General features: G+C 36.7%; 1 protein-coding gene across 2 annotated transcripts in view; it reads right to left on the bottom strand.

Annotated features, from left to right (window-relative positions):
* Positions 1 to 23,836, bottom strand: part of LOC110315735 (contactin-6) — a 334,773-nt gene that overhangs the window by 12,900 nt on the left and 298,037 nt on the right. For both annotated transcript variants that reach the window (XM_021189718.2, XM_029534884.1), the window contains 8 exons: positions 17,691 to 17,866; positions 17,221 to 17,338; positions 16,376 to 16,534; positions 14,439 to 14,588; positions 11,482 to 11,552; positions 2,596 to 2,830; positions 2,346 to 2,461; positions 160 to 346 (listed from right to left, as the gene is read on the bottom strand). In XM_021189718.2, coding sequence (XP_021045377.1) covers positions 160 to 346; positions 2,346 to 2,461; positions 2,596 to 2,830; positions 11,482 to 11,552; positions 14,439 to 14,588; positions 16,376 to 16,534; positions 17,221 to 17,338; positions 17,691 to 17,866 — 1,212 coding nt within the window. The remainder of the gene's footprint in view (positions 1 to 159; positions 347 to 2,345; positions 2,462 to 2,595; positions 2,831 to 11,481; positions 11,553 to 14,438; positions 14,589 to 16,375; positions 16,535 to 17,220; positions 17,339 to 17,690; positions 17,867 to 23,836) is intronic.

Genomic DNA, 23,836 nt, shown 5'->3' with positions numbered 1-23,836 from the left:
GGGAGGGAGGGAGGGAGGGAGGGAGGGAGGGAGGAGAGAAAGAGAAAGAAAGATAGAACAATAGAACCTCATGGGAGGAAGAATGAATGGCCACAGAGCACAAGAAAGATTACTACTTGATTTATGTTATGAATGACCTGGATTATGGTGAATACTTACGGGACTTTTTGGTGGTGACATTAACTGGCGGACTTGAGGGTCCTGTCCCTGCAGTGTTATAGGCTCTCACAGAGGCAAAGTAAATCGTATTAGCTCTTAGTCCTGTGATGTTCTTGGTTGTGACATTTCCACTGACTCTAATTTTACCAATCATAGATTCTTTGGAGTTGTCTGTCCAGTACAGGACCTGAATGGTAAAATCAAGTGAAGAATACATTTATTGTTTTCTCTAAAATATCAACCATTGGAGTAGAGTAATATATAAATCATAAAACATATTTATCAAAATAGATATACCTTCCCAGCAAAATAAATATATATTATTAACAGAGAGTAAATGAGAAATGTCCACCATGAGAAAAAGACAACCAGGACATTTTTAGGTTACCAACATAATCTAAAATTATCAACTTTAACAAAAGGCATATAATAATTCAGACTAAAACAAATCCCATTCCATCAATCAAAAATTCAGATGTGTTGGTATTATTCTTTCTTTCAGAGTTCTCAGACACCATGGATAATTAATGACTCATCCCACTCTGATCACCTGCTATGAAACACATTGTTTCATGCACACCAAAATAATACAAAAGTGTATGTTCAATACCAGCTCTTGAGCTTCCAAATATAGCAAGTTAGAAATTAGATAGATAGATAGATAGATAGATAGATAGATAGATAGATAGATAGATAGATAGATAGATGATCTATGAATTAGAAGAAATGTTCAGTGAGGAGTGCACAGATTTGAAAAACATCAGGTCTCAGGATAAGTAATTTAGCAGTTTGCAGTTTGAAATTCTAGCCACATGAGTAGAAGTATTTTGGTTTTTTTTTTTTTGTTTTTGTTTTTGCTTTTGTTTTTGCTTATGCTTCTTTCACAGGTGATTATACAAAAAGGGGAGAAAAAGGAGAGACAAAAGATTATAAATATTTAGAAAGATTTTGCTTTATAAAAGACAAGATATCCATGTCCCGAATCAATGGACTTGCAATATGAAGAACATAAGTAATAAAATGTGTTCACATTACATACTCCCAATCAAAAACAAAGTTGTATAAATGTGATTTACTTCATTTTTAACAGTTTAAATTGAACTTTATTGTTTTGTTCCTTGTCACTTAGGTCTCTATTTCTTTGGAAAATTTTCAGATAAATTCTGTGGTTTAAGATCTACAAGTGTTTGACTTTACCCTTCTCTAAGAATACAATGACTGTAATTTTAATAATTAAATAATTTTTGGTCACTTGAAAAGAAATATGTGGTAGTTTCATATGAGCTCTGTCCTCTTAACAGATTTTTCTGCATTATATTTTTCTTTTACCTATAAAGCTTTAGCCTACACATCTTAGTTAATAGCAATCACATACCTAATAAAATGGATATTTTTATAGTGGTAAATTTATTTGCCTAAGACCATATGGAAACATTCTTCTCATCTCTGATTTGAGTTTAAAAAACTGTTATGTCTCAGATCTGCATTGCTATTCCAAAGACGTCTTTATTGAAAGACTCATCACAGGCCAATAGAATGATGGGGAAGTAGAAGAATCTTGAAGATGTAGTGCTTTATAGGGAGTTAGAACACTGAAGTCAGGTCCTTGCAAGGGACAATGTGACCAGAGGGTTGTCCAGTATAATTTTTTCTGGTAACAACAGCAAGCATTTCTTCTGCCATGTGTTCTAACATGTCCTCACTGTGCCCCCTACCTCAACGCCCCCCCCCACAAAGCAACAAGCAAGCATCTTCTTCTGCCATGTGTACTAACATGTCCTCACTGTGCCCCCACCCCAACCCCCACACACAAAGCAACAAACCTAGTGTAGACTGAAACTCTGAAATTGTCAGTGAAAATAAACTATTCATGCTTTTAACATTTTTGAAAATAATTTATTTGTGTACGTATATAACTGTAAGACTATATGTGTCTTTGTGTGTATGACCATGTGTACCTTTGCATGTAGAGGCCAGAAGAGAGTATAGATTCATATTTCCATGATCCATGTTCTTTTTTTTAAAATTGATTCTAACAGATGTTTAGGTACAATGGTGTGAAGCAGAGCATTAATGCATATACTATTATATGACAGGAAATATGTCATCTTAACAAACTCCTGTGCAGAAGGTATTGTGTGGTGAGATGCTGCATCTGTATGCAGAGTGCAGTCCATGGGACTTACCTCATAGCCCAGCACTCTTCCAGTGTTTCTATTCCAAGCAATAGCATTCCAGGAAACCTCCATTTCAGAAGCAGAAAAACTCTGGACAGAAGTTCCTCTTGGGGCCAGCTGAGGCTCTAACATTGAAGAGAAGACATCACCTTATTTTAGAGAAATCCTCTAGAAAAATGATGCAAACAAACAAACAAACGAAAAACAAACTGTATGTAAAGCTACAAGGTACATCGTTTCAACACTGAATGCAGCTTACCATCTTCCCCAGAGTAGACAATGGACACGGTACTCAGCGATCCTTCTCCTTCATTATTGTACACTCCCACTTTGACTTCAAAGGGAGACAGGGGCATGATGCTTTCATTTCTATAGATGAACTTGGATGATTCTACAAGAGCCACTCTTTCTTTCATCCAGGTTGTTGTGCCCACTGGCCGAAACATGATGATATATCCAAACCCCTCTCCATTCTGTAGTTCTTCTGGAATGGACTTGGGCAGAATGCAATCAACCACTGAGTATTCCTGAAAAGTCTTTTGAACTACAATATATTTGTTGATTACTTTATGTTTCTTCTATAGAGGCAGTTATGGATAATTACAATATTTAATGAACAATTAAAAAACTTTTATATCCAGTGCCATTTCAAATAGCTCTAATTTTCAAAAAGATATTTAATTGTTATTATATATATATATATATATATATATATATATATATATATATATATAACCTGTTCCTTGATCATTCATAAATGGCAATGATAAAATACAGTAGAAGACTGTAAGTTTTAATGGGACAAGCTAAAACAAAATCTTACATAAATTTTAAGCTCACTATCAAATTAACGTATTAACTACTTACACTAAATATATGTTATTTTCAACATTTCAAAAAATTCTTCTGAGTGTGATATAATCAAGTTTTAATATTCAATTTAAGAAATATAGTATTTTTCAAAAGCATAATGAAACTGAGTTTTTAAAGCATCTGTTTTATTAATAACATCATAACATCAGTTTGAATTTTTCCTGACCAATATGTGTGTGTGTGTATATATATATATATATATATATATATATATATATATATATATATTGCTTATTTCCATAAATAAAGTTCCACACAAAACAGTTAAAACCTGTTCTCACTAAACAAAACTGTTATGTGTTCTTTCAGAACTCTGTAGATACAAAAATTATATTAACCAGCAAGAAAAAATGAAATTCTGCTTCATACTGGACAATCATCCTACACGATTATAACTATATTATATTTAAGAATCAATAGAATTTTCTGGTTTTCTACAGGAAAAAATTCTGTTGTTTTATTTTGTTATTTTATTATTGGTTAAATGTGTTACTAACTCAGCACAATATTGATGGCTTTCATGGTCACATATCACTGAATTCCTTTAGCTTTCTGCTTTACCACAACTTCCAGTTACACACTCCAGAGCAGAAGGCATCACATACTCCAGTATCTGTGTGAGTTTCTGCTGCAGCTTCTTTAATGCTCTATAGCAATTAATAGAACCAATTGACTCTTCTTGGAGAATTTCAGTATGAAGCTTGCAGTCTGGAGGGTACTGATGCAAAACCCAGCATACGCAATAAAAAAACCACTGAGGAAGTAGAGTCTAAGTGTTTTTTGATTTTTGTTTTTTGTCTTTTTTTCTTATTTCAGTTTTCAAGCAACAGACTTTGTTCAGCAAGTAAGGTGCTTGTCACTCATTCCGATGACCTGAGTTCCATCTCTGGATTCACATGGTGGTAAGTGAGGACACCCAGAAGTTGTCTTCTGACTTCCATATGGGCATTTGCATACACAAAAGCACACATACGACACATGCAGAAAATAAAGGATGTAATAAATATCTCTGAGAGCTCTAACGTAGGTAGAGACGAGACAGATCTTTGCCAACAGTCATACACAAACTGTAAGCAAAGGCAATGGATAGAGCACTGAATCCACACACAAGAACCTAGGAGCGCTGGGCCTAGATTTTAGGAACAACTGCCTAGCACTCCTATGGCCCCCAGAGATGGACGATGTGCCACATCCACAATGGACTGGCTGCTCAGTTGCAGACACGTTTTCATTTCCTCATTACCTTCTCTGTAGCTTTAAAGTAAATCCCCATTCACTGAGATGATCCAAACTTGTCTTGATTTTCTTCCACATGAAACAGTCTAACAAGTATAGTGAGCGAAAAGATGAGAAAAAACCCACAGCTGATGAAACTGGGAAAGAGAAAGACTTTTTCTCTTGGGCAAAGGGGGAAGAATTGTACAGTTGGGAATGATTTGGAAGGGGCTTATAAGAATTCAGCAATATATATTTGATTGTTTTTGAAGTTTCTTCATTCTCAGATGCAACATCAGCCTATGTTCAGTTTCATATGCAGAGAACACTTGTTTCTTAGTAAAGAGCATTCCCTCTTTATCATGTTGTCCATCCAGAATAGGAATGATACTAGTAAGATCAGCTTAATATGAAGGACAAGTGACTTATTTAGGTTTTTCCATTTATGGACTGAGAACCACATGATTAAAAAACAAACAAACAAACAAACAAACAAAACGAAGACAAAGCAAAACAAAACCGAAACTACCTAGCACTTTAAGAAAGCAGAAAAGAGTTTTGTTTTTCCAGATGAGAAAATTCTCTAAGTTTCAGAAGTTCAAATGAATATAAAATTATTTAAAGTTCTTAAGGACTAATAATGCTCAATTGCACTTTAATATGAACCAATGCCAAGCAGAGAGATCTAGTCACATCTTACTTACAGGTTGTTTTTTAAATTAAACGTTTGTGTGACATGACACCATACACTTCAGAAAAAGGGCTAGAGAGAATCAATGCAAACTGATCTAGAACTCTGTTCCCTCAGAACGGGTCCTCATGGTATGAGAAGTTATGGTATAAGCTGTTATTGGAGATAAGCAATCAATAGTCCTACACAATTGTAAAGTCTTTGAACAAAAACAATAACAATAACAACAACAACAAATGTGTGGGCCACATGGGAAGATGTCACCATGGATGCAATAGTTGTACTTATAACTTAGGGATCACCAAGAGCTGTCCAATTAGACTGCAAACTTAGTGGTATACCCTTGGTTAGGAAGGCCACAAGCTCTAAAGGAGAAGCTAATACTATCACTTTCCTAAAAAAAAAAAAAAAAAAAAAAAAGTATAATTTTTAAATGTAATTAAAAAATCAATCCGTATAACCATAGATAAGTGTAGGTTTCACCTCCCATCAAATAAGCTTCTTATGAAGCAGACAGAGACCATTTCAGAAACCTACAACTGGCCAAAATAAAGAGACAACATGGGGTACCCAGCCACAATTGATAGATCTACAATACAGCTTCTATCTCTAAGGCTATAGAAACATTGTGGAAGATGGAACAGAAAGATTTTAAGAGCCAGAGGACTAGAATATCTGGTGTGCAATAGAGTCTTCTCTATATGACAGGAAAACTGTCCCAGTAAAATCTCTAACAAAATACATCACCAAGACTTGCACAATAACACCAACTAAGTTGTAAACAGGGTTGGAAGAAATCTCACAAAACTATAGACAGCTAATGGCTAAGAAAGGGAAGACCAGGCTTCTTCATGCGAGATCTCCTTCACAAGTATTCTAATCCCAAGTGATCAGCCCTAAATACATATACATGAGTTACACTAAAAGTCTCTCTCTCTCTCTCTCTCTCTCTCTCTCTCTCTCTCTCTCTCTCTCTCTCTCTCTGTGTGTGTGTGTGTGTGTGTGTGTGTGTGTGCGCGCGCGCATGTGTGTGTGCATGTGTGTCTGTCTGTCTCTCCTGTCTCTTTGTCTCTTGGTCTCTTTCTTTATGTCTCTCTGTCTCTCTGATTCTCTGTCTCTCCTTCTGCATATCTGTCTCTCTATGTCTCTATCTCTATCTCCCTTTCTCTGTCTTTCTCTCTTCTCTATCTCTCTGTCTCCCCTGGTCTCTTCTGTCTCTCTTTGTCTCTCTCTCTGTCTCTCTCTCCAATAATAATTTTTAAAAAGAAGGTATTACAAATTTGAAGGACAGTAGGGTAACAGGAAGTTGGAGAGCAGTAAGTGAGCAATAGAAACAATATAAATAGAGTACTTGCATATGAAATTCTCAAATTAAAGAAAATAAAGATTCAGGAAACATAACCTTACCTCATCATTTCTATAATATATGAATATTTGAGGAGTATAATAACAGAGTGAAATTTATAAATGAAAAAAATTATTTGCAGTCTTCAAAATTTTCACTTTGTGTAGAAATGTGCCAACCTGAATCATGGGTGTTTAACACATGGGTGTTTTCTCCTATAGTCTTGGTTATAACCACATTGGATATGACACACCACCTCACACTTTACTTATTAGGGACCATAAAATGAGAACGAACATTAGCATTCAATTTGTATTTTAATTCTGATATTAAATTTTTCAATATAGCAATTTCAATTTCCAAAAAGTGCAAAATAGAAAATAATTCACCCTAACAAATAGCGTACATAAAAAATTTTCCTAAGAACCAAAAAATTTCTGATTTCTGAGGAGAAGGAAATCAGCAAAACTCCCTTCTGTTGGAAGAAATATTTTTATACAGGCTCGAATGAATGTAGAAATTTAAATGTATTATTGACCAAAAATCAAAAGGAATTTTCTAGTTAAATTCCCTTGAAACTTCAAATTCAAATCACCGGGTATAACATGTTTGATCTACTGCTTAAAATATCTGCAGGAAAACTCTTGTTTCCATAAGTTAGAACAGCATAGGAGGTGTCTTAGTTAGGGTTTCTATTCCTGCACAAACATCATGACCAAGAAGCAAGTTGGGGAGGAAAGGGTTTATTCAGCTTACATTTCCATACTGCTGTTGATCACCAAAGGATGCAGGACTGGAACTCTAGCAGGTCAGAAAGCAGGAGCTGATGCAGAAGCCATGGAGGGATGTTCTTTACTGGCTTGCTTCNCCTGNCTTGCTCAGCTTGCTCTCTTATAGAGCCCAAGACTATCAGCCCAGGGATGGTCCCACCCACAAGGGGCCTTTCCATCTTGACCACTAATTGAGAAAATACTTTACAGCAGGATCTCATGTAGGCATTTCCTCAACTAAAGCTCCTTTCTCTGTGATAACTCCAGCTGTGTCAAGTTGACACAAAATTAGCCGGTACAGAAGGGTATGAATTAAGAATTCTGTGTTGAAATTCTCCAGGTCCCATGTGAACTACAGTTTAATTCTCAGTTTCTTCAAGTGACAGCTCTGTTCTCTACCTTCAAACTCATTGGGAGGACTAAATGGTATGAGTTTCTCTGAGTGGCCCACAAGACTCTGCAGTCCTCCACAGATGATACTTCCCTCCCTAGTAGGCCTGAAACTTCCTATGCTCTCTGTTCACAGACCCTGCCAAAGAGTAGATGTGGAGGGAACCCCACCAGCTAAGTGTTGTCCTCCATAATATCCACAGGGAACAAAAGATGGAGGGCAAGGATCATTTTCAGGGCAACTGTAGTAAGTGTACCATTGACACTTATAATGTTGAGTAAATAGTATCTGCCCTCTACTTTTCCCCAATATAAGCAGGATTAATGACTAATATTGTCTCACAATCCCTTGCTCATTCTCTTCCCTCTTTTTATCTGGTACAGAATTTCCCAACAATGCCATCAATAACATTTTGGATCAGATAATTCTTCTGTAAACCTGCCTTATGTATTTTTGGCTGTTTGACAGAAATCTGGTATTCCCTTTGCTTCCTCACACCTCCCTATACTCATTGTCTTGGTTATTACCCACTAAGCACAGTCTTTGTAAAAGTCCACTCATTGTAAAACATTTACTAGTGATAAATTGTTCTTTTGTTTGTTTGTTTGTTTGTTTGTTTGAGACAGGGTTTCTCTGTATAGCCCTGACTGTCCTGGAACTCACTTTGTAGACCAGGCTGGCCTTGAACTCAGAAATCCTGCCTCTGTCTCCGGAGTGCTGGGATTAAAGGCGTGTGCCACCACACCTGGCTTAAATTGTTCTTTATTTACAGATAAGATTAGTATTTCAATACATCACTCATGTAAATATTTATCCATAATTCCCATGGTCATGTTAAGGCAAAGTAAAGATATAAAGAACCAGCATTGTACTCCTTTCTCTCCACCAAAGGCAACAAAAGAGGATAACTATACTTTCTGCATTATTGTGTGATAGGGAACTGACAAAGATCTAAACTGAAATGAGAGCTACATATTTTGATGGCCGAGAAGAGAGAAGCTATGCAGATATGCAGTGACTAATCTCCTACCCAAGGAACAGCAAAGATTCTTGTTTGAGATCAAATGTTCCACTTGCAATGGGAACTTATCCCTGAGCCCCACTGACAGGGACTCCTGCCTGAAGGACAGAAAGGGAGTCTAGCCACAGACAACCAGAATGCAGAAACTTGGGATACTCTTGAATAGCTGCTTGTAAGTACCTCTGTATTGCCACTGAAATAATATAGTAGGATGCTACCTGAGGAACGTATTACAAAAACCCAACCCTGAGATTTCATCTCACTCCAGTCAGGATGGCTAAGATTAAAAATTCAGGTGACAGCAGATGCTGGCAAGGTTGTGGAGAAAGGGGAACACTCCTCCATTGCTGGTGGGATTGCAAGCTTGTACAACCACTCTGGAAATCAGTCTGGCGGTTCCTCAGAAAATTGGACATAGTACTACTGGAGGACCCAACAATACCTCTTCTGGGCATATACCCAGAAGATCTTCCAACNGGTAATAAGGACACATGCTCCACTATGTTCATAGCAGCTTTATTTATAATAGCCAGAAGCTGGAAAGAACCCAGATGTCCCTCAACAGAGGAATGGATGCAGAAACTGTGGTGCATTTACACAATAGAGAACTAATCAGCTTTTAAAAACAATGAATTTATGAAATTCTTGGGCAAATGCATGTATCTGGAGGATATCATCCTTAGTGAGGTAACCCANTCACAAAAGAAGTCACTAGATATGCACTCACTGATAAGCGGATATTAGCCCAGAAACTTAGAATACCCTAGATACATTATGCAAAACAGAAGAAAACCAAGAAGGATGACCATTGTGTGGATACTTCATTCCTCCTTAGAATAAGGAACAAAATACTCATGAAAGGATATAGGTACAGAGACAAAATTTAGAGCTAAGATGAAAGGATGGACTATCCAGAGACTACCCCATTCAGGAGTCCATCCCATCATCAGCCACCAAACCTAGATACTAATGCACATGCCAGCAAGATTTTGCTGAAGGGACCCTGATATAGCGGCCTCTTGTGAGGCTATGCCAGTGCCTGGCAAACACCGAAGTGGATGCTCACAGCCAGCTATTGGATGGAACACAGGGTCCCCAATGGAGGAGCAAGAGAAAGTTCCCAAGGAGCTGAAGGGGGCTGCAACCCTGTAGGTGGAACAACAATATGAACTAACCAGTACCCCCTGAGCTTGTGTCTCTAGCTGCATATGTAGCAGAAGATGGCCTAGTCAGCCATCATTGGGAAGAGAGGCCCCTTGGTCTTGCAAACTTTATATGACCCAGCACAAGAGAAGGCCTGGGCCAAGTAGTGGGAGTGGGTGGGTAGGGGAGCAGGGGTGGGGGTGGTATAGGGAACTTTCAGGATAGCATTTGTAATGTAAATAAAGAAAATAATAAAAAAAGAAAAAGAAAAAAAAAGAAATCCACTTTTTTTTTCAGATTTTCTCTTTTCTCCTTTTAAGTATATTATTAGATATTTTCTTCGTTTACATTTCGAATGCTATCCCGAATGTCCCCTATACCCTCCCCTCACCCTGCTCCCTACCCACCCACTCCCACTTCTAGGCCCTGGCCTTCCCCTCTATGGGGCATATAAAGTTTGCAAGAAAAAGGGGCCTCTCTTCCCAATGATGGCTGAATACGCCATCTTCTGCTACATATGCAGCTAGAGACATGAGCTCTGGTGGTACTGGTTAGTTCATATTGTTGTTCCATCTATAGGGTTGCAGACCCCTTCAGCTCCTTGGGTACTTTCTCTAGCTCCTCCATTGGGGAGGGTCCCTGTGTTCCCTCCAATAGCTGTCTGTGTGCATCCACTTCTGTTTTTGTCAGGCACCAGCATAGCCTCACAAGAGGCCGCTATATCAGGGTCCCTTCAGCAGAATCCTTCTGGCGTGTGCAATAGTGCCTAGGTTTGGTGACTGATGATGGGATGGATCTCCGGGTGGGGTAGTCTCTGGATAGATTTTTAAAGCTGTTCTTTTCATCCAAATCACTGGAAGTCAGGGAGTCAAGAGGCAATAGAGTGAAAGAGGAAGGAGAAATCTAAATGAAGAATGGAGGAAAGGGAAGGAGATGACTACCTTCCCCTACATGCTATGGAAATCCTGGCTAACTAAGGCAGTCAAGCTTGACCCTTACCCTGCAGGCTGCATGCAGCTCTGTGAATACATGCATGAATGCATGACTGATGCTCAACACAAAATAGGAAATGTATTTAACATATATATATATCCGTAATTTGCAATGCCAACTTGGAAAGACTTGCAATGTCAAAAGATTAGACATGACTACTTTCAAGTTTATGATTCCAAATGATAATAAAATTTGTAGTCTAAAAAAATGAATCTATATGTTAATCTGAAACACAATGAGCAGCAAAGCTATTTGATGCTCCTAAGATTTCATTTACATGCTGGGAAAGAACAGCTGATGCCATAAAGAGCACTGTTAGAACAATAATCCATTTTAGTTTGTGCTCTTCTAAGTCTACTATACCCACAACAATAAAATTCCATAGCTAATCAATAAATGAGTACCCAACCCACCTAGTCTTAATGACAATACCGCCAGTCACTGCTTAGAAGATAGTGACATTGTTTTTTATATATGTGACAATTTGTGCTGAGTTAGTCACATTCTCTTGCTTTCCAGGAAATAAGAACTGCATAATACCACCCCTAAATAATTCATTCTCAGGGTGATGTGCTTTGATACCCTGAATTTTTATATGCTCTTTGTATAATCAAGCAAAGCTTTGGTCTTTCTATTTTCCAATATTCTTCCTGGCCAGCTAAGTTTTTCTCTTTAAAAATAACGTATTTGGACAGAAAATTACCTCCCATGTAATGACAAGTTCTGATCTGCTTCCACCGCCTCCATTGATATTTCCTGGTGCCACATTGGGGACTGCAGACAACCAAGAGAAATGTGGATAGTTAGGATGAAAGGAATGTCTTCATCAAGAAGAGTTCTGTTTGGGAGGATTTCACCTTTCAAAGCACTCATCCTGGCAAACTGAGAGAGTGTTGCATTTTTAATGAACATAAATGATGTTTACACATATCCAAATTTCTAAGAGAGAGGACACAGTTTTGTTTGATACATGGGCACCTTGGCTCCAAAATTAATTAAAAATCAAGTAACATCGTGTGTTTGACATTATTATGCATCATCTACTAATTGGCAAAATGATGTTGCATTCAGATGGTAACGGTGACACTGCTGATTTAGGGCCTAATTATCCAGTTGTGCTGTAAACAAGTTACTCAGGCAGTATATTAATTCATTATTTTTTTGTCAATAAACAAGCTGGATGTTTTTTTCTTTTTTTAACCATTGGGATATTTTAACATTTAAAATGGAATTCTCGTACTCACATTACTCTGGAGTGAATAAGTATAGTTTTCAACTTTTCACCCTTGAAAGTATAGTGTTCTCTTGTAAAGAACATAACTGAGGAGCTATGACTTCAACTTACTCTTAGGATCTAAGACTAAGACACTGAAAATACTTGTGTAGTAAGAAGAGTAATATATTATTCAACTCTATGAAGATTAGTGGTAAACCTGCCTCAAGGTAAAATGGTAAATATAACAAGTTCTGGGATATATCTCAAAGGGAGTCAGTACTCACAATACAGATTTTGTCATATACTTAGAAGTCTTAAAAATATTCTATTAACAAAATAGCAAAAACAACCTAAATCTGTACTGTGTAAAGATTCTGCATATGGCTTTAAAGCACTGAGTTGTCCAAAGTTGTTTTCATGGTATCGTTTTTGTCTAGGATTCAGAAATTTGGAATAATATTTCTAGGTATGGTTGGGAATTTCACTCAACGTTGAAAATGTGTGTGAGAATGGGTGGGGAAGGGCCACAATTAATCATGTCTTTTTTCTTGCAAACCGTTGGGATAATTTAAAGATATTCTTTTGTGGTTAGCTCTAGCAATAGTGCTATGATAATTTGATGTTCTTTCTTAAGATAGCATTATCCCAACAGACATTTTAAGGATCAATTTACTCTTCATTTTGTTTGCTTATGATTGTCATAAAGATCAGCTGACCATAAATCACACTGCCAAGTATTGACATTCATTTTGTCAAAGCAGCATAACCAGGTAATGTCTTCAGAGTTGCTGGATATATAGTACTCAACAGTGTTGAGTATACTTGAGATGTTTCCAAAATTCAGTTATGTAAGCAATACTTCTTTTTACTTAAACGTACATGATTTTTTTCATAGTTTCTCATATAATAAAAAGCAGAAAATACTCCCTTTTAAACACTCATTTTTTAAAAAAAAATATGTATTTTTGTGTCTGTGTAAATGTGCACTATGTCTTTCCAAGTGCTTGTGGAAACCAAAAGAGAGCACAAGATCTGGAAGTACAAGTGGTCATGAACTGCTCAATATGTATCCTATGAACTCAAGCAAGGTCCAAGGGAGAACAAAGAAGTGAAGAATTCTGAAGGTATGAGCCATGCATGTCTTCACTCTGTTCTTTCTTAATTAACTTTTAAAATTAACTATTTTTTACATTCTTTTAAAAATTTTTATTAGATATTTTCTTTATTTACATTTCAAATATTATCCCCTTTCATGGTTTCCCCTCTGAAAGCCCTCTATTCCCTTCCCCCTCCCCCTGCTTACCAACCCACCCACTCCTGCTTCCTGGCCCTGGCATTCCCTACAATGGGGCATTGAGCCTTCACAGTACCAAGGGCCTCTCCTTCCATTGATGACCAACTAGGACATCCTTTGCTACATATGTTGCTCTAACTATGGTTGGTGGTTTAGTCCCTGGGAGCTCTGGGGGTCCTGGTTACTTCACATTATTGCTCCTCCCACGGGGTTGCAAACTCCTTCAACTCCTTGGGTTCCCAAAATTAACTATTTTTAATACTAAAACCATATTGAAGAAAAGTTTGTCTTTGATGAATAGAAAGAAAGGGTGGGTAGGTACTTTAGTGTGATACAGTCCTCTTTAGAATGTCTATGAAAATCTCAAAGTTCATAACAACAATAATGGTTGGTATGTCATAATTTTGAAAATTATGCACACTTTATGGAAACTAACATATAACTCATGCTTGTTTAATTGAGGCAACAAGAACAAAGAGAATTTACGTTCTATGGCTTATTAAGAATGGGAAGTGTGTGAGCTTTGCATGACAAAACACTAGGGATACCACAGTGGATGTGAAAACTGAGGCAAGACAAAGAAGGTCTGTAATAAAGAACTTAGGAAGACATGATTTGGAGCAAAGTTGCACTTGGGCTTTGCTGTTCAGTGAACCAGCTGATGCTCAATTAGCATTTTTGTTCAGTGAGATTAGAAATTACCTCATTTACATGAAGGAGAATTTATAGAATTTCTCTGTGAAGCTGTATCTAGATCAGAGTTGAAAAAGTAGATGAAAATGAATGCTGGCTGAGCCATAAATGCTGTATTAATTCTTTACTACCACGTTAATGAACAATACTAACATGTCTTCCAACTATAGAATCCCTATTGGAGTTTGAATTAAGAAATATATTAAAGGTTGCTTCTCAAAAACTATTTAGACACATCTGCTTAACACTATTTTGACTCAAATTTAAGCCCTGATTGTGGGAATGAGGTGGAGGGAATACACCTGGCTTTTATCCAATACAAAGAGGAAAACTAGAAGCACTAACTCATCAGCACTAATTTTGTTCTAAAATTTCTAAAGGACCCACAGAAGCTTTTCTCTAAGAACCAGAACAGAAAGGATCTTCCACGTCTGTAGCAAAAACATTGATATCTTACCTGACGCTTTGGTTCTCAGCAACTCTGATGGTTTGCTTGGCTCTCCAATCCCAATGTTATTCCCAGCAACAACACGAAATTCATATTCCACCCAAGGACTCAAACCAACGACTGTTGCATTATATGTCTGTCCATTGAGAATTTCAGGGACTAAAGCAAGTAAATAAGCAAAAACAAAAATACCAACAGACATCAGAACATAACACTTAAGATAATAAATAGCCATTAGTCAAGAGTCCAGAATTATCCTGATTCTTTGGGTTATTTCCATAAGAATCTCAATTTTTTTCAATGCCTGTGAAGTTGATTTATCTGAATGATTATGTGGAAATTTTGATGGTATTTGAATTGAAACTATAGATTACTTTAGGCAGTCCGGTCATTTTCCTAATGTTAATTCTGCCAATCAATGGGTCTTTGAGATCTTTCTAACCTCCAAAGACATTTTCAGTTTCTTTCTTCAACATGTTTGAAGTTTTTAGTATGTAAGTGTTTTACTTGCTCAGTTAGAGTTATGATACTTTAATTTTTGAGGCAATGTTTCTGTGTGTTATTTATAGGTTTGTTTGTCATTTCAATATAGGAAATTTACCAGCTTTTGTGTGTTAATTTTGTATCTTGCTACTCTGTTGAAAGCATTTATCAGCTGTAGGAATTGCACAATGGGGTCTTTAAAGACTTTCATGTATAATATTATCTCTTCTGCAAGTAAACATACTTTGATATTTTCCTGCCTTATTTGTATCCCTCTGATCTCCTTCAATTGCCTCATCAGTATACGGAACAAGTATGGAAAGACTGAACATACTTGTCATGTTCCTCTTAATGGGAATGCTTTGAGTTGATCTTCATTTAGAATAATGCTGGCTATTGGCTTACTGTAAATCACCTCTATTATACTGTGATAGCCTTCATATCACTAGTCTCTCCAAGATTTTAAAATGAAGGGATGTTGTTTACTTTTTTTTTAAAAAAAAAAAAAAAGGCTTTTCTATATTTAATAAAATGATCTTGTAGATTCTGTCTTTTAGACTGTTTATATGATAGACTATATTTTTTTGATTTGCATATGTATACCATCCATGCATCTCTGGGATGAAGCTAATTGATCATTGTTAGTAAGCTTTTTGATGTCTTCTTAACTTTAGTTTGTACACACTTTATTGAGAATTTTTGCATCTATATTCTTAAGAAATGTTGAGTTATACTTTCTTTTTGCTAAATGTCAATTTGTTGTGTAACTTTGGCATTAGGGAACTAGGAGCTTCATAAGACAAATTTGAAAATGTCCATTCTGTTTTTCTTTCCCAGAATAACTTTTGAGATATTGACATTAGTTACTCTTTGAAGGTCTTGTACACTTGTGCCGTGCATCTATCTGGCCCTAGATGATGTTTTTATTGTTGAGATATTTAGTTACTCCTTATACCTAACTAGGGAGTTGGCATCCGTATAGTATAGCTTCCTGTGCCCTGTATATCAAGACATGAATTCATTTCTTTTAGGTTTTATAGTTTGGTAGAATACATATTTTTAAACTATTTCTTTATAATTCTCAAAATTTACTCATTATTAGTTGTAATGTCTTTTTCACTTCAAATTTTTGAAATTTGGATTCTCTTTCTCTTTCTTTTGATTGTCTTGGTCAAAATTTTTATTCTGTTTTGAAGAACCAACTCTTCACCGATTCTATTGCATATTTGTTGTTTCAATTTTTCTGTTTTCAGCCCTAAGTCTTATAATTTCTTCCTATCTGCTCTTGTTTTTCTTAAATCTTTCAAGTGTATTACATTATTAATATGAGAAATCTTCAGTTTTGTCATGAGGTGATATATATTATTAAAATTGGGAATTAAAAAAACTTTTTAGGATTATCAAATTAAAATATTATGTGTACCACTATTAGACAATCATCAAAAATACCCTAGATCACTTACCTGTAGCAACTGCTTGCCAGCCCACAGAAAAGGGTGTCCGAGTTTGAATGGTAAAAATTTGAATGGGGCTGTTATTGTCAGGACCCGGTCTCCAGCTGAGCTGGGAGGTGGTACTAGAAATGTGCTCCACTTTTACATCTTCCGGTGGCCCTGGGGGACCTGGAGAAACATCATTTATTAGTTCTGTGTTGCAAATGTTTTAGCACATCATTTGAAGACAAGAATGGCTTACTTTACCTGCCATACATGGAAAATAAATTACTGATTACAAGTTATTTGTACACAAATATATAGATTAAATCCTAATAATGGAATATATCCAGATGTGTTATCCAGATAACACATTAGATTAGAAATACCACCCATAGAAAGAAGGGACCACAAAACATGAATTTATTGAATAACATAGAACAATGAGATTTCAATAAATGATCTTCAGTCTCCCTACAAATGTAGCTCAAGTAAATATAATTAATATGGACAAATGTAAAATCCTACATAATTTATTCTGCATGGACACTAATGGATTGTTACAAATAGAAGGTCAGTCTAAATTTTAGGAATTGGCAGTATGTGCTAAACACAATCTTTTCTTTCTTTTTCTTTTTCTTTTTCTTTTTCTTTTTCTTTTTCTTTTTCTTTTTCTTTTTCTTTTTCTTTTTCTTTTTGGTTTGATCCATAACCATGAAACTAATAAAGCCGAATCTTGAAATTTACAAAACAAAAAGTTATGGTTTTCCTTCATCCCCTTATCCTTAATTAATCCCTCAAACAGCTACCATTTATGTGTGCCATTTCTGATCATGAATAAAAAACAAGACCACTCTTTCATCATTTCTGCTCACCTCTCACAATGATATCAGCTATAGCAGATAAGTGTTCTAGTGTTGTTTGTACTGTGCATAGATATTTTCCCGAATGGCCTAATTGAATATTCCTTATCATCAAATCCCCAACAGATTCCTGAAGACATAGAGAGGGAACTGGATGAAAACATAATCACACACAGCGGGTCCCATTTTCTTTACAGCTGGGTAGATATTAAACATAAGACAATTTTGAAATTAGAAAATATACTGATTATTATAGTTTTCTGTAATTGATCCATTTTATTATCCCTTTTACTCTAATTACATCCAGAAAACAAGTATTTCTGTGAAATACATAAAATAAAGCAAAACAAAACCAGATGCAGCTTTATACCCAGATAGAGATTCTGCCTGTGAATAAAGACAGAGAGAATGATTACGAACCATGTGGATTCATGTAAAACAGTATTTCTTTTATGAAGAACTTAGCAATTTCAGACACTTACTCCCCCAATTCTTTCAAAATGAGCCACTCCTTTCTTTAAATCTATGACATCTCCATTAAAGTACCAAACAAATAGAACTTCCATGGTGGGGTCATGGGACACTTGGCAGGGTAAGACGATACTCTCTCCAACCGTAACATCCATTTTAGATGGTGGTACTGTAATGATCGTTCTCTCTGTTGAGAAAAAAAATTACTTGTTACCATCTTTAAAACTGTCAGCATGGTAATAAAATATACATTTTTAATGGTATGCTATCGTTAGAGGCAGGGTGAACCCCACCAATCTATTCAGTATTTTAAAATAATCTTTTGTTTTTTTAACATCTCGTATGTACTATTTTGTTTCTTAAAAATGTAGACCAATGAGTCATCTATATCACCCTCTCCCGAAGATGAGGCAGAAAGAACCTAGGAGTCAGAGTCTGGGAGGTCTGGGGAGAAGCGGTGTTCTCTGGATTTGACAGAACTGCTTCACTGCTGATGTTGCAGCATCGGTGATGTTTTCAATAGATTAAGCCAGTCAGGACAGTAGCTTAGATCACAGAAGGGTTCATGGGACTCACGCGTGACTGAGGAACAAAGAACATTCGATACTTTCTGTGGGGAGGAGGAGTAAGTTTTTGTAATATTATGGCCCTTGATAATTGAAAATGAGTCAGTAAATGGCTCAATGTCCATGAGTACACAGGAAACACAAACTGTATTCAGTGGGTTATTTTAAAAAGGGTATTCCATATAGATATTTTTTTCTGCCTTTCTTGGATATGTTCTTTATTTACACTTCAAATGTTACCCTCTTTCCGGGTCTCTCCTCTGGAAACCCCTATCCCATCCCCATCCCCCTGTCTCTATGAGGGTCCCTCCCAACCCACTCTGGCGTTCCCTCCCTGGCATTCCCCTACACTGGGGCATGGAACCTGTTCAGGCCCAAGGGCCACTCCTCCCACTGATGTCCAACAAGACCATCGTCTGCCACATCTGTGGCCGGAGCCATGGGTCCCTCCATGTGTACACTTTGATTGGTGGTCAAGTCCCTGGGAGCTCCAGGAGTCTGAACAGTTGACACTGTTGCTCCCCCCCATGGGGCTGGAAACTCCCTCAGCTCCTTCAGTCCCTTCTCCAACTCCTCCATCCAGGACCCCACCCTCAGTCTAAAGGTTGGTTCTGAGCATCCACCTCTGTATTTGTCAGGCTCTGGCAAAGCCTCTCAGGAGACAGCTATATCAGTCTCCTCTCAGCAAGTACTTCCAAGCATCCGAAATAGTGACTGGGATTGGCGACTGTATATGGGATGGATCACCAGGTGTGTTTTAATCTTGTTATTCCCCATATTCCTTTTTTTACTGTGCACATAACATAAAATGGTCAATATTTGTTTTTTGAGTTCTGGGTTACCGCAAGCAGGATGATTGTTTCAAGTTCCAACTACCTGTAAATCTCATAATTTTAATTTTGTTAATAGTTGAGTAATATTCCATTGTGTAAATACCAACCACAATTTCACTAGTCCTTCATCAGTTAGTGAGAATCTATGCTATTTACAAGTTCTCACTATTCAGAATAGAGCTTCAGTCACATGGATGAAGAACTTCTCTATTAAGAGGCAAATACCTTTGACAATATGCCCCAAAGTGGCACAGCCGTATCTGTGGAAGGTGACTTCCCAGCTTTTGAAGAACCCTCATGCAAATTTCCACAGTGGTTGTACTCATTTGCACATTCACCAACAATGAATAAGTGCTTCTCTTTCTCCTTATCCTTGCCAGCATGAGCTTTCATTTTTCATTTTATTTTTCTTGGCCATGATGTCTGGTGTAGGGGGAAATATCAAAGTAATTTTATTTTATGGGTTTTTTTTTTTAGATTCTTGGGTTTCATCTTTTGGGAATTCTGTTTATATCTATACTTCATTTTTAAATTCTATTTCTTGATTTTTATCTATTGCTCAAGGTTTTCAGTTTGTTTGCTAGCTTGTTTTTTTGTTTTCTTGTTCCTTACAGTTCTGGGTGTGAACCCTCTGTCAAATGTATAATTAGTAAAGATTTTTTTTCCTGTTCTGTTGGCTGCTGCTTGGCTCAGTTGCTGATATTCTTGGCTGTACAGAAGCTTTTTAGCTTCCTGGCCTATTGATTAATCATTGCTCTTAATGCCCATGCAATCTGTGTTGTGAATGGTTCTCCTTTTCCGTGCCCTATATTTTCCAGTGCCAATGAGAGTAGGCCTATTCCAAACTTTTGCTTCTTTCATATTCTGGATATATGGTATTATGTTCATTTCCGTGATCCCTGGAGACCTAGTAATATAGAAGCTTCCTAAAATATAAACATGTATTCAAGGGAGTTAGTTGGAGTTACAATATGATTGGAGAAATAATGCTCCAACTAGATATCTTATAACCACCACTTATAACCCTACTACCAAAAGTGCATTATGTCTTGTTAAGTCATGGGTCAGTGGGCCTCTATAGAACCCCCAAATATTGCAAGCTTTTTCCAAGATTGTTAGTTACCCTCCAAATTTTGATGGTAAGGCTCAACTAATGAAATCACACTTATGTCATCAAACATGGAGAAATTTAGCAGGTATACAACTAAAATCTTCTCTCATAGTAACATAAATGATTCTACATGGTACTTTGCACACTATGGGAAGAGAAAATTAGTAACAAATATCACCCAGCTATAATCCCCATGACCTACAATAATAGTCTCTCTGCAATGTAAACTACAACAATGAACTCTCTGCAAGGTAAACTAGTTTAATAGTGGTACAGAGGTTGTGGGAATAAAAACATTTTTTGATTGGATGTAAGGTCCACTCTGTGAAATGTAACAAATAACTAACCCTGATATGTTTCAAAGAGCTAGAAACTAGATTAGGTCATGGGCTAAATTGAAAGTGTACTATGATTTTTCTGCTAAAGAAACAGCAATACAATGGCTCCCGATGACATTCCCCTATGTCCAGAGAGCAAAGCATCATCTCTCATCAGAGAAGCTTCTTGAAGCAGATGGTAACTGACAAGGATACCCACAACTGGCAATGAACAGAGAGTGAGAGACTTCAGAGAACTAACATTAGATTGTATATTTTTATCAGACTCCTCCCCACAAGTCACAGGGACCTACTAGGAGGAAGGTGCTAAAGGAAAAAAAAAAAAAAAAAGAGCCAGAGGTAATAGATGGCTCCATAGAAACAGTGTCCAGGATCTTTCAGATGCAACAAGGCTCATAAACAATATCCCATTATGCAGAAGGAAAAGTGGGCATGAAGTCCCAGCCATTGCCAAGAAGCTACTTAAATAGATCCTTGTTGGCACTGGAAAATCAGTTTTTTCTAATGGAGTGACACTGGGTATATAAACCATACTGCAATGTAAGCCTCATGCCCAGTGTTGAGAAGTTAGACAACACAAAAACAATTTCATATATTTGTGTGAGTTTGGTTTGATAATTTTTATCTTATTGGTTTTATTATTTTTTTATTGTTCGGTTTTCTCCTTTTGAGAGACAGAAACAACAAGAAATTGGGTGACTGGGAAGTGGGTAGGATCTGAAAGGGGTTGGAGGGGTGAAGAATATAATCAAAATATAGTTTAGCTTTTAAAAGTTAATAAAAGAAAGCAAAAGAGGATCTGAAGTTATGAGGGTAGTGTAGACGAGTGGATCTGGAAAAAGTTAAGAAGGTGGATGGAGCTGAAGGGGATGGGTGGGAGCTGAAGGGGATGGGCGTAGTAATCTGAAACGGCTTGTATTCAAATATAAACATCTGGTTGTTCAGGATGAGTAGAGTCTCATGTATACCCTTTGTAAGATTTTGTTACATAAATCTTGCTCCCTGCCCCCAGGTTATCTGTGACCAAATAATGCATATGGCCACAGCATGTGGCGGGGCAGAAGAGAGCTGGATGGGTTGGTATTCTTGGATTTGGGGTCTGAGGTTGGGGACCACAAGGAGTGACAAGGGGAGGAGTGAAGAAGGAGGAAAGAAGGCACCCTGGGGTAGGTGTATCCTGAGTGCTAGACTATGAGGGGTGGCCAGTGAGAGTAGGAGAGGGCCAGGCAGAACAGCACAAGTCCTATTTTTGCATAATTGATAGGGAAGTGGACAAAATAGCATAGAAAGTTGATATCTGCCCAGCTTTAAGTGTTGATATATAATGCTTTAAGGCTTATTATAATTATAAAGGTTTTGTGTCTTTTGTTTGGCAACTAAATGACTAAGGTGGGGGTAGAACCTCCAAATAATATTGACCGCAACTGGATGAGTATAATCAAAACAAATTTTATGAAATTCTCAGAAAATTTATAACATATTCCTTAAATTATATGCCTTTTTCATAATTCATGTGTAAAAAAGTTTTAGAAAAACCTCAAAGGACAACATTCCATACATAGTGAGCTACCCCATTTTATATTTTACTCTAAATACCCAGCTATACTACTAAATAAAAATAATTATGACTTTAAATAAGTCATTAGCTTAAGATTTCATGAGACAAACTACATTTCTAAGATTATATACACCATAATTCATGTAGTTTTATAATTGCATGCTTATATTTAAAAGTGTGAGTGTAACATATTACATTTTGGGAATGCCTGTGATGATCATTTTCTGTTTGAACTGAAGTTGCAACATGAATAAGGAAGAAGGAAATCCCTCTTTGTAAACACAGTCTTTGATGTCAAACTAGGCAGCTGTCATAGAAATTTCCTTTGTAGACACATTTTTTTTTTCTCGAGGCCTACCCTTGTTCCACAGGTCCCAAACTGTCACTGCATAAACCTTGAAAGTCATTTCCAAGGTTAATCCAGGTTTACTTGAGTTCTAGCAAAGAGTAACAATCGCAAGCCTTCTCACTATGTATATATAGTAAAATATATGCCTTTAATTCCAGGGGGCTGAACATTTACCAATATGGAAATCCATCATTTCTTTTTTGCTGTTGATAAATTTATTCTTTTTTTCATACAATCTTTTCTGATTTCACTTCCCTCGACTCCTCCCAGATATCCCCCACCTCTACATTCACTCAAATCCACATCCTTTCAAGTTGTTTGTGTTGGCCATCTTTTTCTTGGCTGGGAATAGGGACTGGCCTTATAAGTGCTTTGTGGACCCAGGGAGACTCCATTAAAGAAATCTAATTTTTCATTATTTCTAGAGGAACTCTGGAAATCCATTTAGATTAATATATTTACTTTTTGGAGTTATAAAGAGGCCACTTCTTTGTAGCACACCAATAACAAGCTGCATCCCCACAAATATCTGTGACTCTCAGGAATGAGATACTCTCTACTGGATTCCATGTGGTTACACTGGCATATGCACATACACTGTTATAGACAAGTACACAAATGCATAAATAAATAAAAACAAATCTTTAAACAAATAAAAGTAAGATAAAAATAAAAATCACAAAATATTCCCCCTCATCAAAACTAAACTACCACTGAAGGAAAAAATTTATCTATCTATCTATCTATCTATCTATCTATCTATCTATCTATCTATCTATCTATGGCAGTTATCATCAAAAATTCTATGAAGATATTTCATCTTAGTTATAGCAACACAAAACAGAGTTAGGCAATGCACTTCTCAATTTTGCCTATAGAACTTTAAGCTGTTAGTTTATATAAAAATGTCTTGTTAGCAAAGACATAGGAGTAGAATATGGGAAGGGAAATTGTTTGTTTGTTTGTTTGTTTGTTTGTTTTTGGTTTTTCAAGACAAGGTTTCTCTGTATAGCCCTGGCTGTCCTGGAACTTACTCTGTAGACCAAGCTGGCCTTGAATTCAGAAATCCGCCTACCTCTGCCTCCTGGGTGCTGGGATTAAAGGCGTGCGTCTCCACGCCAGAAATTGTGAGGCTTAAGGTAATTTGTGACAAAAATGCAATGATAGAGATGAAAGAGTACATTATTTTTATGAGTGTACTGGAGGCAGGGTAACTCAGTGTTCATCATATATATCTCTATATGTTTTTTTTTTTTGGAAACAACAGCTTTATGTATATTAGATTCATTCTATTATACTCTAATCAGAAAAACTCCGAAGAAGGGATTTAATAGCTGTTTCCAGTCACAATTCTAAGTCTTCCTTATAGCTTACCCAACTGATATCTAACATTTGAAACAAC

This window comes from Mus pahari, chromosome 2, assembly GCF_900095145.1.
Source record: "Mus pahari chromosome 2, PAHARI_EIJ_v1.1, whole genome shotgun sequence".
NCBI lineage: Eukaryota > Metazoa > Chordata > Mammalia > Rodentia > Muridae > Mus > Mus pahari.
Note: the sequence above shows the minus strand (reverse complement) of the source record. Positions and strands in the feature narration are given on the sequence as shown.